The sequence below is a fragment of the Diabrotica undecimpunctata genome, chromosome 2 (assembly GCF_040954645.1).
Source record: "Diabrotica undecimpunctata isolate CICGRU chromosome 2, icDiaUnde3, whole genome shotgun sequence".
NCBI classification, from domain to species: domain Eukaryota; kingdom Metazoa; phylum Arthropoda; class Insecta; order Coleoptera; family Chrysomelidae; genus Diabrotica; species Diabrotica undecimpunctata.
Window position 1 is genome coordinate 37,764,162 of NC_092804.1, and position 21,256 is coordinate 37,785,417.

Below are 21,256 nucleotides of genomic sequence, written 5' to 3' on the forward strand. Positions count from 1 at the left end.
AAATTTTTTTATACATACTCTGCAGTAAAATTCATTGTTTATTTTGTTATTAATATAATAATATAATACAAATTAAAATGCAATATTCATAAGTATTTAAAAATGACAATAATGTAATAATATTAATAAAAAAGTCCTCCCCGACTGGGAATCGAACCCCGGTCTCCCGCGTGACAGGCGGGGATACTGACTACTATACTACCGAGGACATGACACAGACGTATTTCAAAATTGACAGTTCTGGATCATACAGTGATTTATTGAGATTATTATTTTGAAATACAAAAGACTAATATATTTATGAACATTTAATAAATAATACAAAACATATCACATAAATAATAATATTAATAAATATTTTATTATATATATAATATATGTATATATATCTTTATATATAATATTAAATTATATATACAAAAGGAACATTTTTATATTCGAGAGAGGAAGAGAGAGAAAATATATCTTCTGTCTCTCTCTTACTCATTATCTTACATATATGTAATGATTTCACAGATTCACTCCCATACAAATTTCCAACGTGGAGCGCGCGTATAGAAGTATAACTTCAAAAATATTTTCTTCAGGAATATATTTTCAACCAAAATTACTACAATAATTTTATTTTTTAGCTAAACTTAAACCCTACTAATATTTTGTAACATAAAAGTGACTCGGCTGTTGAAAATGAAATGAAATTTTCAAGGACTATTTAGATAAACTAATACATAGTTATATATCTTTTAGTTAAATATATTACAAAACAACTACATAGTATAACAACCTAAATTATTTAAAATTATTAACATTTACACTACACATTCATGTTTTCCTCAGAAGAAGACTCAGTCACTTTCACTTAAATAATCTTTAAGATTAATGACAATAGGATTAAATATTTGTATTTCTTTAAAAATAATATCATTTCAAAAACTAAGTTAGGAATTACATTCTTCTTAGGGTGCCTGTCCGTTCCGAACATGTAGCATTTTATATTGAAGTCCCCTCGTATATGTGATATATTGAGGTCCCCTCATATATGTTTGAGAGATCTAAGAATGTTTTTGATGTAATTTTGTTCCTATCGTACGTGTTGGAACCCAAATGTTTTCAATTCATTCTTAGCGTCGAAAAGTGATATAAATCATTTTAGAGTTGTTATTATTTTAAAGATGTGTACTTTCTCAGCATTTTCTTTTAATGTTTTATTCGAAGTCGCCTTATAATTTTGGTACGTCGTAGAAATGGAATCTTCTGCGTTTTAATTTCTGTCAAGTGTTTGTTTATTTTCAACTTTATGAACGAATTTTTAAATTCGTCATTCGTACTTGGGTCTGGGTCGCCGTAGGTGCAGGTGTAGATTAATTCTTACTTGGTTCGCTGTGTGGATCACAAGTATGGATCCACAAATTCACTGTCAAATTTGTGTTTTCCTGTTTTTGGTCCCTTTGTGTAGAAGTATGTAGCAGTGAAGCCTTAAGTAGTTAGTGTATTCTAATAGTTGGGGGATTTGTGCAGTACACTGATGAAATTTTGAAGCAGTATATCGGATGTCCCACCAGTTTTGTTGTCATTTTCCTGTTTGATCCAACTCCATCTACGTCAGATCTTCGTTCCAGATTATGGAAATGGTTTCCTGTTCCAGTAAGTTCCTGTTTGATTTTCAGAAGTTTGAGTGCAAAATTACTAGTGAAAAATCAAGGTAACATTTAATGTTTTAAATTTTAAAGTAAAGACAGACATTTTTTTGCTAAAGTAATAATTGCTTTCATTGTTTAAAAGGATAATTTTTTTATTTGTAAAAAATTTTTATATTTACCACAGTTTATACGTCAGTATCATTAGTAAGTTTTTGTAGCATCTCTTGAATTTGTAAATCAGTAGAACGCATGTAGGTTTTTTGTATTTTGCGACTATTGTGGTAATATTTTGTATTTTTTTTTGAGCATTCTTGTGTTCTCTATGTTTTGTAACTGTTTGTGGCAAGACAAAATAAATGTTAAATTTTGTTTTTCAACATTTTGTTTATTCCTTTTTAACTAACCCTTTTTGAGTTTTATTTGAAAAAGATATGTTTTTTATGTTTTATGTAATAATTATATCTTCAGTTACAACTAGCTGTTGTGATGGCTATAATTAGGCACCTTGAAGTGGCGCTCTTTATAAATTACTAGAGGTGTTTCCTGTTTCGTTTTATTTGTCTCAAGAGATTCATGACCCTTTATTTCATTTTTTTGCAGTTGCCCCAATCCAACCCCCTTGTCTTTTACTTATCCACGACCCCAACTCTCCTACCAAAACCTGAGTGTCGTTCGCATATGTTTCGATTATTTTGCTTGCCCTTCTCCACCCCTAGTAGTTTCTTCCCCCAATTTTCTACCCCTTGTATTAATGCCCCGTGTGGTAGGCAAAATATATCGTTACAAACGTTGGTGATCATTCTGACCAAGTAGTAATGGGCAAGAGGAACGCATGGTACAAAATGTAAAAAATGCACTAAAAAAATGACAGACAGTAATGCAGAAACTAACATCTCATAGCAGATATCTCCTTACTCAGCACATTACACCCCATTGTACAACAGGGAGATGCCCATCAGAAATATTAATGGAGCGAAAATTGGATTCAGTATTTGATTGTTTACAGCCAGCCCGACTTTAGAAAAGAGATGAAATATTCTTACAAAACAGTACCCAGATGTTTTCAAGAAAACGAGACTGTATTTGCTCCAGGTGGTCAAAACCGCCAGGTGGCTTCCTTCAAAATAATTGAAACCACTGGACCGTTAAGCTACAAGACAAGGTTCAAACCCCTGATGGTAAAATTTTACGTCGTCTTTCTAACCAAATCAGTCTGATATTCGATATTCATATCACCGTCAAACACATCCTCACAGAATGTCAGCACTACCAGGTCACCCGCATTGCCAACAATATAACCCATAGTCTAGAAGAACTTCTGAACTGTTCAAGCCGACTCAAGAGCCTAATAGACTTTTTAAAGACTTCTCAATTGTTTAACAAAATATAATTTAGTCTAGAAGAACTTCTGAACTGTTCAAGCCGACTCAAGAGCCTAATAGACTTTTTAAAGACTTCTCAATTGTTTAACAAAATATAATTTACATAATATTTTTATTCTTCACAATTGTAAACTTTGTATCATAACTTTGTAAGTACTATTGTAAACCTTTGCTCCCGTATCAATGACCTAAGATGTTGAGACACGTTAATTCGAAATAAAAAAAAACCGTGTCTGTGATCAAGAAACAACAGAGGAAGTGACACCGCCAACCTCTATGGAAACAAAATTACTCGTAACTCCGCAACCGCTGTTTCTGCATTCAAACGAATGTGTGGACCCAGAACTAGAAATTGTAGAGCAGGCCGCTGAAGTTAAAAAGCAACCTGCTCGAATAAGAAAACCTCCAAGGTATTTGGAGGACTATAATGAGTAGATTCATCCAGAAGGGAGGAGTGTGATATATTGGCAACCATGCAGTGCGGTTACGTCACAATCATCTGGGAAGAAACACGGGACGAGACAGACGGGAGGATCGTTTAAGGAATGTATATTTATTTGCATTACGTTTTGGAGTGATAATTAAGGTCGGTAGTATTTCCTATACTGTTGTTATTATTTACAACCCGGTCCGATACATATTACATTACTTTTCGCCAGGAATAAAAAATTGAAAAATCATCTTATTAAATGTATTCAACGAAAAGTAGACTATTTTTAAAAACAAATGGGCAATATATAAAAAATCGTACATTGTCTAATTTACAATCGTTTGTTAAACTACCTCCATATTACGTAAATAGAAACTGTATTCATTATATGTTTCTGCGCTTGTCTAGAGGGTACATAAACATTTTAAATAATCAAGAGACTGAATTAGGATTGATATTTTGATAGTATCTAAAACTATATATACGCTTAAAAACGGTTTAAGTTCCGATTCTTTGGTAAACATAAATAAAACCAATATATCTTTCAACAAAAAATACAGTCATTTATTAAAACATAATCAGGAGTTCATTGTATTTCTATAAGCAACTTGATCTTCATACATCTTCAAAAATACTTTGTACTTCTTATTGTGGTACTCTACCAGTTCCTTATTCGGCTCCACTACTTTTCCTTCGCCACCCATGCTTTGAATGGCCGCAGTCATGTTTTCGAAATGTCCGGCTGCGCATGCTCCCAAAATAGCACACCCGAGAAGGACTGATTCTACTTCGTTGGGACATACCGTAGGTAAATTACAAACATCAGCTTGACTGTGGGTGAAAATTGGATTTTTGCTGAGTCCGCCACATATTAAAGTTGACTTGATTTCGTTATACCCAGAAGCCTTCAGGGTGTCGAGTATATGTCGAGTTCCATACTAAAAAATGTATTTTAATCGGTTAATATGTCACATGCAAGGTAAAGTTAATTAATATAAGAAGGAATAGAGTAAACAAAATTAATAGTGAGATCGAAAGATTATAAACTGAATAATATTCAGTCTCGGAAACGTAATGGTTGATTTGCACCTTAATTTGTAGTAATATTCAATTCATAATACACTACACCTTTGGCCAAAATACCACTGATGCATATGTAACTGTTAATTTTACCACCACGTTATAAATCTACTATAACATGTCTGCTTTTAAACCCCCATATTTTTCCATCAGTGCGTCTGGCTACCATTAACGTAGTTACCGGTCTCTTGGTTATTCGTTCTATCTGCTGATTCCAAGAAAGCCTTGAGTTTCATATTACTCTTAGATCCTTTACTTCACTCACCAGGTTTAGCTGTGTACCATTCAGACTTAGAGGACCCAATCCCTCTGAATTGCCGCTTCTGGTAAATTTCATGATTTTGAACTACTGGGGACTTCTGTTAAGTCCCACATTTGAAGTCCATTCTGTAACTACAGTCATAGGTTGTTGGATTATATCTCTGACTGAACCATTAAATTTGCCATGGGCTAAGATGACCAGGTCATCCGCATAGCCCAGAACATGATGCCTGTCGTTGCTAAGTCTAGCTTTCAACCCATCCATGACCAGATTCCACAAGAGGAAAGATAAAATTTCGCCTGCGGACAGCCTCTGACTACTTGTGTTGTCACTGTCTCCCACAGTAACGTTGAGTATATCACACGGCTTCTCAGTATGTAGTTTATCCAACTCCAGCTTGTTTTGTTATTTCGTCTATTCCTTTTAGACGAATCGCCCTTGTGATTGCATCGTAGGTATTGTCAAATGATTGACCTCAGGGACTTAGCTTTTTTCTGTCTAATTTTGTCAGGCTTGGGTTTAGGAGCCCTTTTTATTAACCTTCATGCTTTTGGTATGTATTCCAGTCCTAAGCTAGCCTGCAGTATCATACATAATTTTTTGTAGATAAGGTTATTTCTGTTCTGTATAAATATTGGATAAATCTCATTCGGACTCGATGATTTATATAGCTCAAATGAGTTTATTTTGAACATTTAATTTTGTCCTGGTTCACCACATCTTTTGCCAAACGCCAGTTTTCCCATAGAACCATAAATCATGGTATCCAGTTGAGTCTGCTGACGTGTGTCTAGTGATATCAGTTTTGCTTTAGACTCAGGAAAGTGCACCCTGAAAAGTTCTTTCAGGGTCTCTTAGCCATTCTGAGTATATTAACCTGACTTCTTTTAGGACAAGGGAATACTTATCTAAGACTCCTTTGAGAGAACTTTATGAAACCTTGAACTTTTGCAGTCTGTTCTATCTTCTCGCAATATTTCTCCAAGATCTTTCTTGGATTCAAGATTCTTTTTTGTCCTTCTCAGTTATTTATTATATTCAGTCAGAGCTTTGCGGTAATCGCCCAACTTACCTGTTTTGGCGAAATTAAATTTCTGCCTGGCTTCTGTCGTTTGATTTACAAGGTTGTCATTTCACCAGGGTACTTTCCTGATGCAATTTCTCACTATCTGCTCTCTTCGAACGCTGACATGACAAACTCTTGAAATTGTCCGGCGGCCATGTCTAGATCCAATGTATACCTTATCACCCCTTTAACCCTGCCTAAACAATGTTTTAGGTCTACTTGACGTGCTTCGCAGTGTGTATAAACATATATTAATCTCGATGGTCTGAACACGACACTTCACCGGGCCCATGCCATTTTTTAATAGTTCTAGCCACGTGAGTCTCCAAATGTAGTCATTCATCATCCCTACATCACAATGCTCTTGGTAGCATTTTTCCAATATTTTCACATTTTAGTGAAACGTTCATAAAACCTGTTTTAATAGGTTATTCAATAATAATATGATATTGGCAGACTTCATATTGCCCAAAAAATTAGTTTACTACTAGGCGAAGTGCTTTCTTTTTCTGATATTGAACTTTTGTTCTAATTCTGATGATGCTAGCCAGAATTTTTTTGTTTAATTTGAGGGCCAGTAAAGATCCCTGCCAGCAAGACCTAATTTAATGTGTAGATTATGAGAATAACAGTTTTTCCTTTAAAACTAACGATTTATGCACTTTTTTGTGGAAGTTATCGGCCACTGATGTCGAGTCTTATATCCCGAGTATAACGTCGAGTTCTGATGTTTTATAAATAAAACAAATACGAATGTTTTGTATTGCCCCCACGTAGTTATAGAAAAAAGTCCAATATCTTAAAATATCCAAATTCTTTCTATGTACACCGATGGTAAATTATATTTTCCTATCAGTAATACTTGATTACTTTATGTTATTATAGTAAAATAACATTTCGTAGATATATTTCTCTTATACTTCTACATTCAAAATCACGCGAAGGAAAGTGGATCAATATCACTTCCATTCTTCTATTTCCCAATTAACAAACTTTCTTATCAAAAATTACCTCAATGCTAGAAACTCTGGTATATATAACATGCAACTAAAAACTATTCTAATATAACTAGTGCAACTAAATATAGGTAAAACAAAACCAAAAATAGATGGAATACAGTTGCTATTATAACATCTACAAATCTGTTTTAATTAGAATAATAACATCAGATTGAGCACTAACATTTGATACAGATACGGGGCCGAGGAAAAAGTATAAAGACATGTGGTCTGATATTATTATCTTGTTTACAATAATAAGAATATTTTTCTATAAAACCAGTAGGTACTTACTGAGAGGGCCTGCATAGTTGCTAGATACAATAGAGCCAAATTTTCTTCGTCAGTTGTAAGTGTAAGTCCACATATCTAGAAACAGAATAAGAAATATTGTAATATTGCCTTTATAGTTATCAGTAATTGAGAGACAAAATAAAGGTTACATTTCTTAAAATTTATCAAAGAATGGTTGAGAAACATTCCAAGAGCAATTTTTAATGTCATTTATTATCTTTAATGGGAATTAACTACTCTTTCAGTCGAAAAAAGTTTATTTTTGACGTTTCCATTTTCACCTCGGAGATTTTCACCCTAAACACGACCCCGGTAAAAACATCACACTCAAAAAATTTCTTGAACCATAAGAACGATTTTTTGAGAACGATTTTTGAGAAATTTTAAAACCAGTTTTTAAAATCTTTGTTTAATACGTATTACGGGCGATTCATCATTGGGATTTCTGATTGGGTATTGGCTGGACGCGATCTTAAATCTCTTCGTCATGTTGTATGGTAAGATAGTCTTAGAAATATCAAATAACTTTTTCTGTCTCTTCATGGAAATAATTTAGAAAAACCAGCTTCTGATTTGGTTTTGCAATTTTATACTCGTAGGTTTATTACTTTTTATTATAACCAATTTAAAATTCGTTATAACGTTACGTTAGGTTAGATTCTTTAAGATTATTTAGATTAAGATTCGGAGTACACATCCAAAAGACGGTAAAGAAGGCGAACCGAAATCTGGAGGCGTTGATACGGCTGATGCCAAACATTGGAGGCCCAGGTAGCACCAAAAGAAGGGTATTAAATGGAGTTTTCCAGTCGGTGGTAACCTAGGCTACCCCCGTGTGGTGTAGCGTACTAAACACTGCGAAATAGGCTTAGCTGATGGAGGCTTCGCAAAGGCGAATGCTGCTCAGGGTATCTAGCGCATATAGGATAGGAGAGTTTCAAATGAGGCTCCATATGTCATTGGAGCGGTGATACCGATCGTTTTGTTGTGCAAAGAGCGAGTGAGGGTGTTTGCGAGGAGGATGGATGTAAATATAGATGAGAATAAAGTTATGCTCCATAAATTACAAACTAAGCTTAATAAGCTAATGCCTTACGTCTAGTGAACTGAAGAACTGATTAAGACATCATACCTTTCCAAAAATTATACGTTGCATTTTTAAATTATATTTTTTCATATATGTATTAAAATTATTATTATAACTCAGGCTAGAATTTACCTTTATCATATTAATATGCCTTTGTTGCTATTTTTGTTAAATAAATTATTTTTTTTTTAATTATCTCTTCGGAAAAATCAATATAAAAAAAAAGTTATATCGTTTGTCGATGTGTTGTGGTAAGTGCTAATTAGGATCTATGTAGTAAAAAGGATGGAGGGAGAGCGTGATGGTACCACTGTAAAAAGATAAAGGAAATATTCGAAATTGCAAGATCTACAGGAGGACGGGGGAAGTTAATGTAGCACACAATGAAAATTTGGGAGAGAATTATAGGAGAGAGAGACAGCGATTGGAAAAGAAGAGTTTGGATTTATGCCAGAAGGACCAAAACAAATGCATTGTTTGCTTTGAGACAGTTGATAGAAAAATACGGTGAGAAGAAAAGAGAGCTACATTTGTTATGGAAGGCGTACGACATAGACCAAAACTATGAAGATGTACGAGAGAGAAATGGTTTCGTTAAATATATGAGGGAGCGTACACTAACGTAAGACATATGTCGGAATGACCTAGTTTTTCAGTGACGGTTGGTTTACATCAAAGCTCTTAACTTTGATCCCTGCCTGTTTAATCTTGTTATGGATGTACTGACAGAGAAGGTACGTTAGGGGGCTTCTTGGGCAATGTTCTTTGCGGATGATATCGTGGAGTGGAGGAGGACGAAGAAATCTTGAAGGAGAAGTTGGAGAAGGGTATTGCATGGGGGGGGGGAGGCTTGAGGTTAAAAGCTCTAAAGCGAAGTATATGTGGTTGGGAAGAAAAATATTGGTTGAGAACATCGAATTGTTTGGGACAAAACTAGAACGAGTAAGGGAATTTAAATAAGTACCCTGGTTCCTACATAATAGAAAATGTGATACTAGATCGAGAAATTGCCCACATGATATAGACAGGTTAGTTCAACTGAAAGCGAACGAGCGGGGTACTCTGTGATCGAAAAATCAGGGAAGGTCTGAAAGTAAAGATATAAAAGAGGTCTGTATTGTGGCGGTGAAGTGTGGTCTGTAAAAAAGATTCAGAAAAAGAAAATGGAGGTGGCTGAAATGAAAATGTTACAGTGGATGTTGAGTTAGACTATAAGAGACAAGATCAGGTACGACATGATTAGGGAAAGAGCCGGAGTGCAGTCTCAAAAAAGGTTCAAGAACAAAGACTGCAATGGTGTAGTTACGTCAGGTATAAAAATGAGAACTATGTGGGACGAAGGAGAGAGCAGTTAAAAGTTGGGGGGAAGGAGAAGTAGAGGAAAACCGAGGAGAATATGGAAGGACTGTGTGTGTTTCTTGAAAGAGAAAGGTGAATAAAAAAGACACGATACAGAAATGAATGTCAAAGAAGAGTAAGAAACAGCGACTCATAAAAAGAGCGAGGCTAAGAAAGAAGAAAAATAATGTCGTTCGTGAACATCGATATTGCTTTCAAAGAAATGCCGCCTTTTGTAAAAAAAAAGCTAGAAAAGCAGGAGAAGCCAGAAGAACAATAGGGAGCGTAAAAGAAATATGATGAAGCTCTGATATTCATTCGTAAAACAACAAAAAAAAAAAAATAACATTTAGTGCCACCTATGGTGCAAAGACATAAAGAATCCGGTAAAGCAACAGAGCTAGAAGTGTTTTGATAAGTTTTGATAAGTGCAGAATTAGAAATGATGACGTTAGACAGCATGTGACAGTGGCCTTTTCATTAACAACAGCTCTTATAATCATGTACAAAGAATGGACGAAAACAGACTGACCAAACTGACCACGCAGTTACACCTGCCAAAGTAGGAAGCGAAATATATCTAAAAAACATGGAAAGAGGGGATAAATACTAAAGTAATGAGTTTTAGAAATCCCAGAAGGAAATCAGTGAAATTTACAGTACGGAAACCAGACGTCGGACAAGCTCGTCGGACGCTTTGAAACCGATCTCATATACACATTTCGGCAATCTTTCTACAAAATTTGTATTGATGAATAAAATTACCAATTTACATTAAATAATGGGGAATTAAAGGTAATTTTCTTATCACCAATGAGTAAAAATAAGTCTCAGATATATGGTTACAGCATCAACGAGTAATTGCTCAGTGCTCGAGATTCCGGTATTGTTCGGCTACCTACAGTATATAATACATAAATATAATTTACAAGCATATCAAAATATCTATAAAGAAATAAAGACCCTTACCATTCCTTTTAGAGTTGGATCAGCGATTGGAGATCTATTTCCGTGGAAGTCTGGCCAAACGTGCAGATCTTTAGTAAGATAAGCAACTGACGTTAGATTATCCTTTTTGGCTAATTGTTTTAGGATGTTGCTTAAATATTTTTGGATGTGCCTGAAAAGTAAAAATCATAATGTATGTTAATAGAAAATATTATTTACAATAATTAATATTAAACTCAACAGTCTTCCAGGTTAAACCGCGTCGATTATCATTGCGCCGAGCTTTCGACATCCTCTTTGATGTCTTCTTCAGAACTTCCGAGGTTTCAGTCTCCCTAGCCCCAGACACTGATCACTATTATAATCAATGCATTATTACCACTTTACTGGTATAAGTGTTTAGCTACTCAAGTAAAGTAATTATTGAAGCCGGTTGATGTGATCGCGCTTGGATAAACTTTTTTATTTTGAAATTTATTTCCGTGATATTTTATAACTTTGCAACTGTCACGAGCCATATTTTCTGAATTGGAAAAGAAATGTGCATAGGTCAGTTTTTTTCTTTAATGATATTGTTGAATTGTAATGCGTCTTAAACTTTTTATTCTCACTATAATCTTTTGTAACATCCGCAATTATCTTGAATGAGGAAAAATTTTCTCGCATTACTTCTAATTCCTCATCAAACTAAGAAATCAGAAAATTAATTTCAGTTAACCTTACATAGATTTCGGTAATAAATTAAGCTAATTATGTTCCTGTTTGCGTAATGCCGATGTGATCGGCTAGTATTTGTATACTTATATTATTAATGGTGCTCCAACCCCCTAACAGCTTTTTTCAGAGCAATGTTGAGTCGAAAGTATGATAAGCATGAAACATTTGTTTTTCAAATAGAGAATTTTTTTGGAAACCAGCAGATAACGCTTTGTTATTTGGACACACTTTCTTCAAAAAAGAAATATCACCAGATCAAATATAATGAATAAGTACTGATGTTTCGAATGAATAATGTTACTAATATCAGCTAGTACTTAATATGTCTATAAGTCAAAAATCTTTTAGGTAACTTACATATCACCAAGTTTCTTCTTAATTTCTGGGGTAGCCGGATGAGTATCAATGATATGGTCTACAAGTTTTCCGGTTGCGCTCTGTCCTCCTTCATTTAGCCACATACCAGGTATCATGGCGTTTTTGTATGGTCCCCATACGCCTGGGGTGAAAGTAGCTTCTCTGGAAACGGCCATGTGACATGTAGATGTACCACATATCAAGCCTAAAATAAATTAAGATAAAAAATGTGCTATCGAGGATACTTTCAAATTATAAATATTTTTTTTTTCAAACCATACTTAAAACAAAAATTTAAAAGAATTATCTGTTCTTCAGAAATTTACAAACAACTCTAAATTGGAAAGTTGTATTTATTATCTGAAAAATAGTTTTTTTCTTTAAATCGGTCATTACTAGGTGTATCCAACTTATTTTTCCGATCCCCCTACAAGCAACTATAATTAATTTCGAGTACTAAAAAAAGTAAACGATAAAAATAATATATATTTTAAAAGGAGTGAGACAGGATTGAGTGTTTTAGCCGTTGTTCTTCAATTATTATTTTATTTTTACTAAAATTATAGAGGACCTCTACGTATGTGTTGTGGTCTATGGATTGTAAATAACAACTTATGATACTGTTAAAAACGAGCGTGTAGGAGGATCTTCAGACAGTATTTGATGTAGTGTCAGTTAAAGGGGTCCATTTTGAGATTACGTAGTAATAGAGTGAATGGTAACAAAGATCATAAATGTAATTATAATCTTGTTAAATTAAAGCAGATAATGATATTTTTGAGACAGTCTCAATTTACAAAAACATTCTTTTTCTATAAAGTTACAATTATTAATAAATTGCATGATTTTCACTTTATCTATTTCTGCTCGGAATATTTCCATTTTCAAATTTTTTTTATAGATCGAACTAAATACCTAGCCCAACATAGAAAAATACCGGAAGTGGAAGATTATAACTGTGTGCGGAATGTACAATTTTGTGTACCAAATAACCTTCTATAAAAAAAAAACTTGTAGTTTAAGAAGTATATAAAATTCATAAAAACCTACTCTGGTACAGATATTTATAGCGAGCAAAGTCTAGTTGTAATCGAATTTAGACTAAAAATGTTTTTGAAAGTCGAAAAAGACAAAGTGGCGAAAAACATAAGGTAAGATGGGGCAAGTGCATTATCGGGGCAAGTGCAGAACATTATCATAAAAACCTATCACTTTTGAAATATGGGCTGCCATCTATTATTTGGTATCTTTAATACCCGTGACAACAGTCTTTAACAACAGCGAGCTGGTTTATTACGTTTCACTGATGTTATAGGTACGGTAGTGTCACTTGTGTTTTGCAACTTCTCGAGCAAGGACACTGATAAAAATTAATCCATTTATATCTACCGAATCTGTGAACATCTTTATATTATTTTTGGTAGGTAAGTATCTTAGGCACAATAGTTTATGATAAACATAATATATTTTTTAAATATTTACTTTTTGACAGTTTTTATTGTTGTACCGCTCTTGCCCCACGTATTTTTAAAGTCGGGGCTAGTGCGGATAAAATTGTGGGGTAAGAGCGGCACATATTACGCACTTGCCCCAAATCTCACACAGTTTTTCTTTATGCTTTTAGTTCCACCATGGTGAGAAATTACATTCGCAGAAGTAGCAGGGGCAAAGGATATATGAAAGAGAGTTTAAAAATTGCACTGTCGGCAATTAAATCTGGGCAAATGACTTTATACCGAGCTACTAAAGTGTACACAATTCCAAGAAGTACTCTCCATGATCACCTTAAAGGTAGGAGAGGACAAAAAAGTTCCAGCTATGGAAGAACTCAGGACATTCCTCAACAGGAAGAAGAAAAACTAGCAAATGGCCTTCGTACTATGGAAAAATGGGGTTTTGGCCTTTCTAGAAAAGAGGTGTTGCGGGTTGTAGCTGATTTCGTCAAAGAGAATAACATTAAGACACAGTTTAAAGATGGTAAACCAGGAGAAGATTGGTTTCTTAATTTCAAGCGTAGACATAACCTCTCTATTAAAAAACCCCAGAGTGTTGAATTTGCTAGAAAAAAAAACCTTGACCCATTCCTGATCTACAACTATTTTGATTTACTTGAAAACGTTATAGAAGAACTTGGTTTACAAGAACGCCCGTCGCAAATTTGGAACTTGGATGAAAGCAGTTTTTGCACAGATCCGTCAAAAACCAAAATTGTCGGGACAAAGGGGAGCTCCATCCACAAGAACTATTAGTGGGCCTGGCAAACAAAATACAACTGTTCTTATGTGCTGCAGCGCAAGTGGCAAAAAAGCACCTCCGCTTATTGTCTTCAAAGGTAAACATGCTTGGGACCAGTGGACTGCTCCGCGTGGCACGGAGTTTTTAGATACTACCTACGCTGCCACTCCTAAAGGGTGGATGGAGACAACTGTATTTAGAAACTATTTTGAAAACAGTTTTTTAAAGTTTATTGGTTCAGAACGACCGGTATTAGTAATTTACGACGGACACGCGAGTCATCTTGGAGCAGATGTCAGAAATATAGCTGTTGAAAACCATATTACGATACTTAAGCTCCCTCCTCACACCAGTCATGTACTCCAGCCCTTAGATTTGTGTGTATTTAAATCACTGAAGACCCGTTGGGATGCTAAACTTGTTGAATGGCAGAGAAGAAATGTGGGGGCCGCTGTAACAAAAAGTATGTTTTCCAAGATGATAGGAGAAATATGGCAGGAAACCAGGCCCGAAATATTAGTGAGTGGTTTCATTAAAGCAGGAATAGTTCCGCTGAATAGGAATATTATTCAGCAAGATTTATTTGACCCAGTGGCTCTCCAACGTTGGCAAAAACCCGTAACGTGGCTAGGTTTGATGGTCCTGACTTAACTTTGCCTAGTACATCAGCAAAAAATAATGAAAATCCAATCACAGTCGAAGCACAGTCAACTTCCAGCTCGACAGATATACAAACATTTCAAGAAACTGAGAAGATTCTGGATGTTTCATTCGAAAGTTGTTATTGAGGTCAACCAAACGTGAAAACAATTCTAATTCGAAGAAAAGAAAACGCGTGTGCTTGGGTGCAGAGGTGATAACAAGAGCCGATGTTGAAAAAATTTTAAGTTCAAATACAACAAAAAAATATAAACCAGAAAAAAAAATTAAAAAGATTTACAAAAAAAAAATTGCTGAAAGCAGTTCCGAAAATGATAATAGTTCTTGGTACAGTGATTCAAGCGAAAACAGAATTGTTGAATTTGACGAGCTAAGCAAAAGTGATTTGGAAGAGTTTGATGAAAAAAACCCTACTGACAAACTTACATTTACCAAAATACAAATTGGGGATTTTGTATTAGTAAATTTTCCTGGAAAAAAGAAAATGTTCAAATATGTTTGTTTGGTGAAACAACTGATCAATGGTGATGAAGCCGAAGTAACAGGCTTGAAAAGGCTCACAAATAAGTGCCATTTTATTTTAAAACCCAACGATGTCTGCACTATTCTACTGTCGGACATAGAAACAAAACTACCTGTTCCAAAAATATCAATAACTGCTGATTACGAAAAGTATATTTTTGAGACTACACCTGAAGTGTTTGAAGCATAGCATAAGTATTTTTTCCAATTATTATTATTTTTTGTTACTGTTAACAGGATTTATTCATTCTGGTACGTTTAGTTTGTTTTTATTTTAAATAAATATTTTTCAGTCAAAATATCTGAAATTGTTTTGACTCTCTCCTAAAAAATATTTCGTAGCATTTTTTTCTTAATATTTTATTAAAGTTAAGCATAAAGAATAAAAATTACATATATGTAGGATTTCTGCACTAGCCCCGTATGGAACACTTATTATTATTAGCAAAAATAATGGCACATTCTGCTCTTACCCCGGATCAGTGGGGCAAGTGCGTAACATGTACTTGCGAAAAAAAATGTATAGGCAAATTTGGTAGGTAATGTATTTTTGTTATCTAAATAGTTTTAATTGGTCGGTTAATAATCACAATTATACGACAGAAGTTTAAAAAAATCTTAATTTGAAAGAGGCAATTTTTGTAGTTAAATGAATATATTAACTATGAATTTTTTCGTTCGCACTTGCCCCATCTTACCTTATACAAAACAACTAAAAAATCACAAAAAACAAGAGGTAAGTCTTAAAATCGAGAGAGAAAAGAAACGATAACGGGTGTAGTATGAAATTAATACATTAGACAGTTGGAATGTTTATAAAACAAACAGAACAAGATCAAATAAAAAACATTGTATTCTCATAATATGCTCCCCATATATTAAATAATTTAGAAGACAAAGTGTTGTGGTACGTCAACTTCTTTAGTATCTGCCTACATTTAAAATAATTATAGAATTGACAATTGTGTAGTATCTAGGAAAACCAAATGTAAAGATCTAGGAATATACCTACCTACAGGCTAACATGAAATTTAATGAAGACTATATAAATATTGTTAATAAGGCCTACAAAATATTGGGATTTGTAATAAGAAATTCCAAATACTTTAGTATAAACACAACCATTAGACTATATAACGCTTTAGTCAGACCAAACTTGGAATATGCATCAGTGGTATGGACTCCTGAAGCCAAAGTTCATATTAATCATATAGAAAAGGTACAAAAAAGATTTCTAAGGTATTTATACCTTAAGAAATACAATGTGTATACTCACCTTACCTCATCAAAAGAGTTGCTTCAAATATTTGGTTTGCAGTCATTAGAGCAAAGAAGAAATATGCATTGTGTTATGTTTATTCATAATATTATTAACAATGTTAAATATAAGACATGTGCTTTGATCAACTTTATTAGGTTTCATGTGCCAAAGGTCAACCTAACCGTAAACAGTAATGACCTATTTTCTTGTAGTCCATATAATTCTTGTGCAATAATAAACTATATGCAATATCAGTGTAATGCGTTAATAAAGATCTGTGATATAGACCTCTTTAACTGTAGTGTAAGGGATATTAAAAAATGTTATGAGTAGATAAGGAATGGACTCAATTTTAAAATTTTATTAACTTATGTCTTTTTTTTAATGTGTTTTTATTTTGTACTTGTGTGCATATTGTATTCTTTGTGTGTATATTGTTATACCAAGTAATGAGCACTCTTACTTGTAATTACTACCTAGGTGGTGTTTGTAAGTTTTAATAAATAAATAAATAAGTGTTGCCATTTTAAAAGAACTATTAAAACATATGGGGATAAAAGGTCAGCAACAAGACGCCAGAATTCATGATTAAAGGACCTGAGGAGGCGGTTTGTACACCTACCCTATCCAGTTGTAGAAAATGTAAAATGTACAATTCGTCTGAAATCTTCATTTCCAATCTTGTGAATTGCTGCAATAACATGCAGCTTGTGCTATGTCACTCGTGACAAATCGTTTGTTTAATACTAATTGTACAATATACTATTCTGGCAATAAATTTACGAGTTTACTTCGTATGTATTTCTTATTAATAAAAATCCAAGGAATTACCTTGTAAGTAATAAAGGTCAGTAGTCATTTTCGTGGATGTCATTAGTCAATTTTTACGGAAAAACGAACAGTAGAATACGGCAAGAGCGAATATTTGCGCAAAATTAGGGTCATGTAAATATTAGTTAATCAGTGCAGATACAGCATCCGTGTGCAGTGGCTGATAAAACTGGACTAAAGTGGAGCAACAAAAGCCTTTCTCGAACATACACTTCCATCGTTCCAGATGACCTAAATAATAAAAAATTCGATGCTTTTGGTTCACTCTTATTAAACAACGAAAATATCCTCTCGTCAATGTTTCTACTTTAATACATCATATTTCAGAAAAAGCTTGTTTTTTAGTAAGATATTAAAATTTACAGCTAAAGTAAAACCATAGAAACAGCATTTAATTGTAAATAAAAATTAAATTAAGAAGAGTTGTTATACAGGGTTGGGATAAAATATGGAACGAAGTATATATTTTTGAAACAAAAAGACGATATTCATAAAATTTTACATGCAACTACAATGACACATATGACGCATATAATGCCATATTTTTTGTTACTACTCTACTCCGGGTTTCACCGGAAATACTCTAAACTTATTTAATTTAAATGGGACACCCTGTATATTTTTGGAGATTTAAAAAAACTTGTTACAGCTAAATAATAGATACATTTATTTCCCAAGACCAACGAGAAAAATAATTTAAAAAAATCGCTTCAAATGTTCAACAATGCCGATATGGATGCCAAGCCCAAGAAACCATCTAACATCTTACTGGGAGCTGCCAGGCGTTTGTCGGTATTGATTATAAAAAACGCCATGATTCAGTAGAAAAGATTATTCACTAAAAACTAACTAACGGGACTTCTTCAAACCGACCATCTTCCTTATTACCAATACGTCCTTGACAGAATCCTTGAAAATGACAACTACAAGTTATACTGAGACCGCAGTGTGCTCACAGACCAACCAGTGGCACATAATGGACCTAATTCCATACTAGTTAACACTTATTGATGTGGTGATACCTAACACTAATAATTTGAGTGTTAAATACAATGAAAAGATCGCTAAGTACAGAGATTTAGAAATACAAATCAGAAGACAAGGAAAAATGGAAAGTACCCAGACAGTATCTATTATTCTATCTAGTACTAATGGTATTCCCAAAAATCTCCTAGCGAACATAAAACTTCTTCTTCTTCAAGTGACCTCTCCGCTACGGAGTTTGGCAATCATCATTACTATTTGTATCTTTGAAGCTGTTGCTCTAAATAATTGGTTAGATGTGCACTGGAACCAGTCTCTTAAATTGCGCAGCCAAGATATATGTCGTCTCCCCACGCTTCGTTTGCCCTGAATCTTTCCTTGGATAATTAACTGGAGCAATCGGTACTTTTTCCCTCTCATCACATGACCAAGATATCCCAACTTTCTTCTCTTGATGGTGATCAACAGCTCAAAACAGCTCAACGGTTCAAAAGAACATAAAACAGTGGGGTCTAAATTTACATCTCTATAAGGCCATGCAGAAAGATGTACTCCTAGATACGTCCAGTAGTGTGCAAACGAAAATTTTTGGGAGATACTCTAGCATATCAAGTCACCTAGGGCTCGATAACACGGAAAGAGCTCCACCAGAGCTCAATCCTTTTGATACCGTAGGTATCTGGGATGAGTGAATTTTCCCCTTAGAGAGAGTGTGAGCTCTATGGCTAAATCTGGATAAGTATTTATATTTACTAAATAACCAAATTATTCCCGCACTTCAGAATGGCCAGTATACCACAAAGTTTTGGTGAACGCTTCCTCACTAGGTAATAAATTTTTTTAATGAATAATTGATGGATTGAACGTAGAGTATTAAGTGACTTGCTTGTTCTCCGGACCTTAATCCATTAGATTGTTTTCTTTGGAGTTATCTAAAATAACATGTTTACATTAGGTAATCAACATTTTTGCAAGGCATGAAACAAAGAATTATTGATGAACGTGAACTAATATCTACGTAAAGTAGTCTTGGAAAGAATAACTCACGAATTTATTAATAGGCTTACACATTGTTAGAAGGAGAATGGAAGCATTTTGAACATTTGTATTTTTTTAAATTATTATTCTTATTTTAATTTGTACTAACTATAACTGTAGACGGCATTTGCAGTTGCCGTCGCGGTAGACGTAATTACTTACGGCATACGACACACTTGAACAAACACTAAAGTACCGTCGTGATGTTGAACGATGTGTAAGTATTGACAAGCGAGGAAAGTGATTATTTTATTGATCTAGTGTCTAAATATCCCTGTTCATTCGACTGCAAAAATGTGAATTTTAAAAATTCGCTTTGGAAGGAGATCGCCCAAAAAGTGAATAAAATCTTTGGATCAATGTTTAGGTCAATGTGTAGGATTTTTCCTAAAGCAATAATACAATTATAAATCGTCGTCAACTTCTTTTTCTTGCAGTAAAACTTGCAGCATTTCGTAATCCATATTTTTTGATGTAATACCCTATCTCAACTGTTTTATGCCGCCACGTAACTGAAGAAGCAGCTGCTGGCTTCGGAATCAATACGACAGCAACTGCTACCTGACGGCAACTGCAACTGCCATCTGCAGTCGTTGTCAGAATCGTACCTTTAGTATTTACATTTCGTAAATATATACAACTACTTTAACCGATTATAGCGATACTTATAAACTTACCAACTCGAGTGTGAAACGCAGGATCTACTCCTGGAACCCTACAACCAATGAGACCCAATCCACCAGCATGTGCGTCTATCATGGACGCACCCACAGGAGTACCTGCCACTAGTCCGAGTTCTGCAGCTGCTTGTTGGGACAGTCCTTTTCCTACTGCAGATCCTGGAGCTAATACAACGCTACCGATCTTTCGCCAGTTGTTTTCTGCCAGATCATCCAGGCCTATTTGTTGGAAATAGGATTTATTCCAGCTTTCGGTGCCGGTGATTGACATTTCGTAAGTCCATTTGCACACTAGAGAACATGAGGATCTGAAATTAAAATGAAATATTAAGAATTGGCCAGTAGAAATAATAGTAATTCCCAAAGTAATAGACACATGACAAGCATATATAAAATCAATACTTAAGAAAAAAGACAGAAGACTATGCGAAAAATGAGAAGAAGAATCATTTGGAATTTCAATATAAAAAAGTTTCCTTTATGGAGACTTTTCATCTCTATTCATCATCTTTATCTTTGCCGTTATGCCTATGCAGGGTGTTCTTCTTTTTTATGTACCATGTCCTCTCAGAACGTTGATTACCGTCATAGCTGCCACCCTAAAAAGCATGCTTGTATCAATAATATACCAGTTTCGCAAGTTCTTCAACCACAAAGTCTTTCTTCGTCCTGAACTACGTTTGCTTGTTATTTTTCCATGCATGGTATTTTGTACTAACCTATATTTACATGTCCAGCATTCTCTTTTTGATGCTTTTTATAATCTTAGTAGGCTTGTTGAGATGTTCTAGTATTGTAAAGTTTTAAATTTTCTCCACCCAAGAACTGTTTTTAGCTTGTAGTCTCACTGAATACTATATTACAGTCTTAATACTCAGATTATTTTCTGTCAAGAAATAATCTATTCGAGAATGATTTTGCTCACTTTTATATGAGAAATATGTATAACTACATAAAATTTTGCCCTGCAATGATTAAATCACTGTATCCATTTTAAGTTCATACATAGTGAAAACAACAATAGTGAGATTAGTGTTGAACGAAATCGTGACTTCAAATTATTTTCGATGTGACAGTGACACTGGGATATCTTGTCAATGCCACAAAGTTTATATTATCCCTGTTGAAGGATAACAAAAATAAATCAAAATATAAGTGATAATCATTAACAATGTTTATCCTATGAATAATCCACTCTTCAAAAGTAGTGTGTTGTGTGAATGGTTTCCTCATTGACTAAATGTGGTGAGCAAATTTAAAAATAGGTACGAAAAGATTTTAAACATATTTAATCATTTTGGTTTTCAAGTGATGTGGAAAAGGAGGAGTTCAGTGTTGCTGGAATTGCTTGCAAATCCACAGCGGAATTAAAAAGTGAAGAAGACCCTGTCCAATATTTTCATGGTTTTGTGGTCATGTGCCAAATGGGATTGGTGAAGTACAAAT

General features: G+C 34.2%; 1 protein-coding gene across 1 annotated transcript in view; it reads right to left on the reverse strand.

The window, feature by feature from the left end:
* Nucleotides 1–3,992: 3,992 nt before the first annotated feature.
* The window catches only part of LOC140434424 (FGGY carbohydrate kinase domain-containing protein), a 30,802-nt gene continuing 13,538 nt past the window's right edge, over nucleotides 3,993–21,256 (reverse strand). Inside the window, exons 5-9 of the mRNA XM_072522685.1 lie at nucleotides 19,808–20,118; nucleotides 11,600–11,804; nucleotides 10,547–10,697; nucleotides 7,153–7,227; nucleotides 3,993–4,390 (exon numbers count right to left, since the gene is read on the reverse strand). Coding sequence (XP_072378786.1) covers nucleotides 4,031–4,390; nucleotides 7,153–7,227; nucleotides 10,547–10,697; nucleotides 11,600–11,804; nucleotides 19,808–20,118 — 1,102 coding nt within the window. The 3' untranslated portion in view covers nucleotides 3,993–4,030. The remainder of the gene's footprint in view (nucleotides 4,391–7,152; nucleotides 7,228–10,546; nucleotides 10,698–11,599; nucleotides 11,805–19,807; nucleotides 20,119–21,256) is intronic.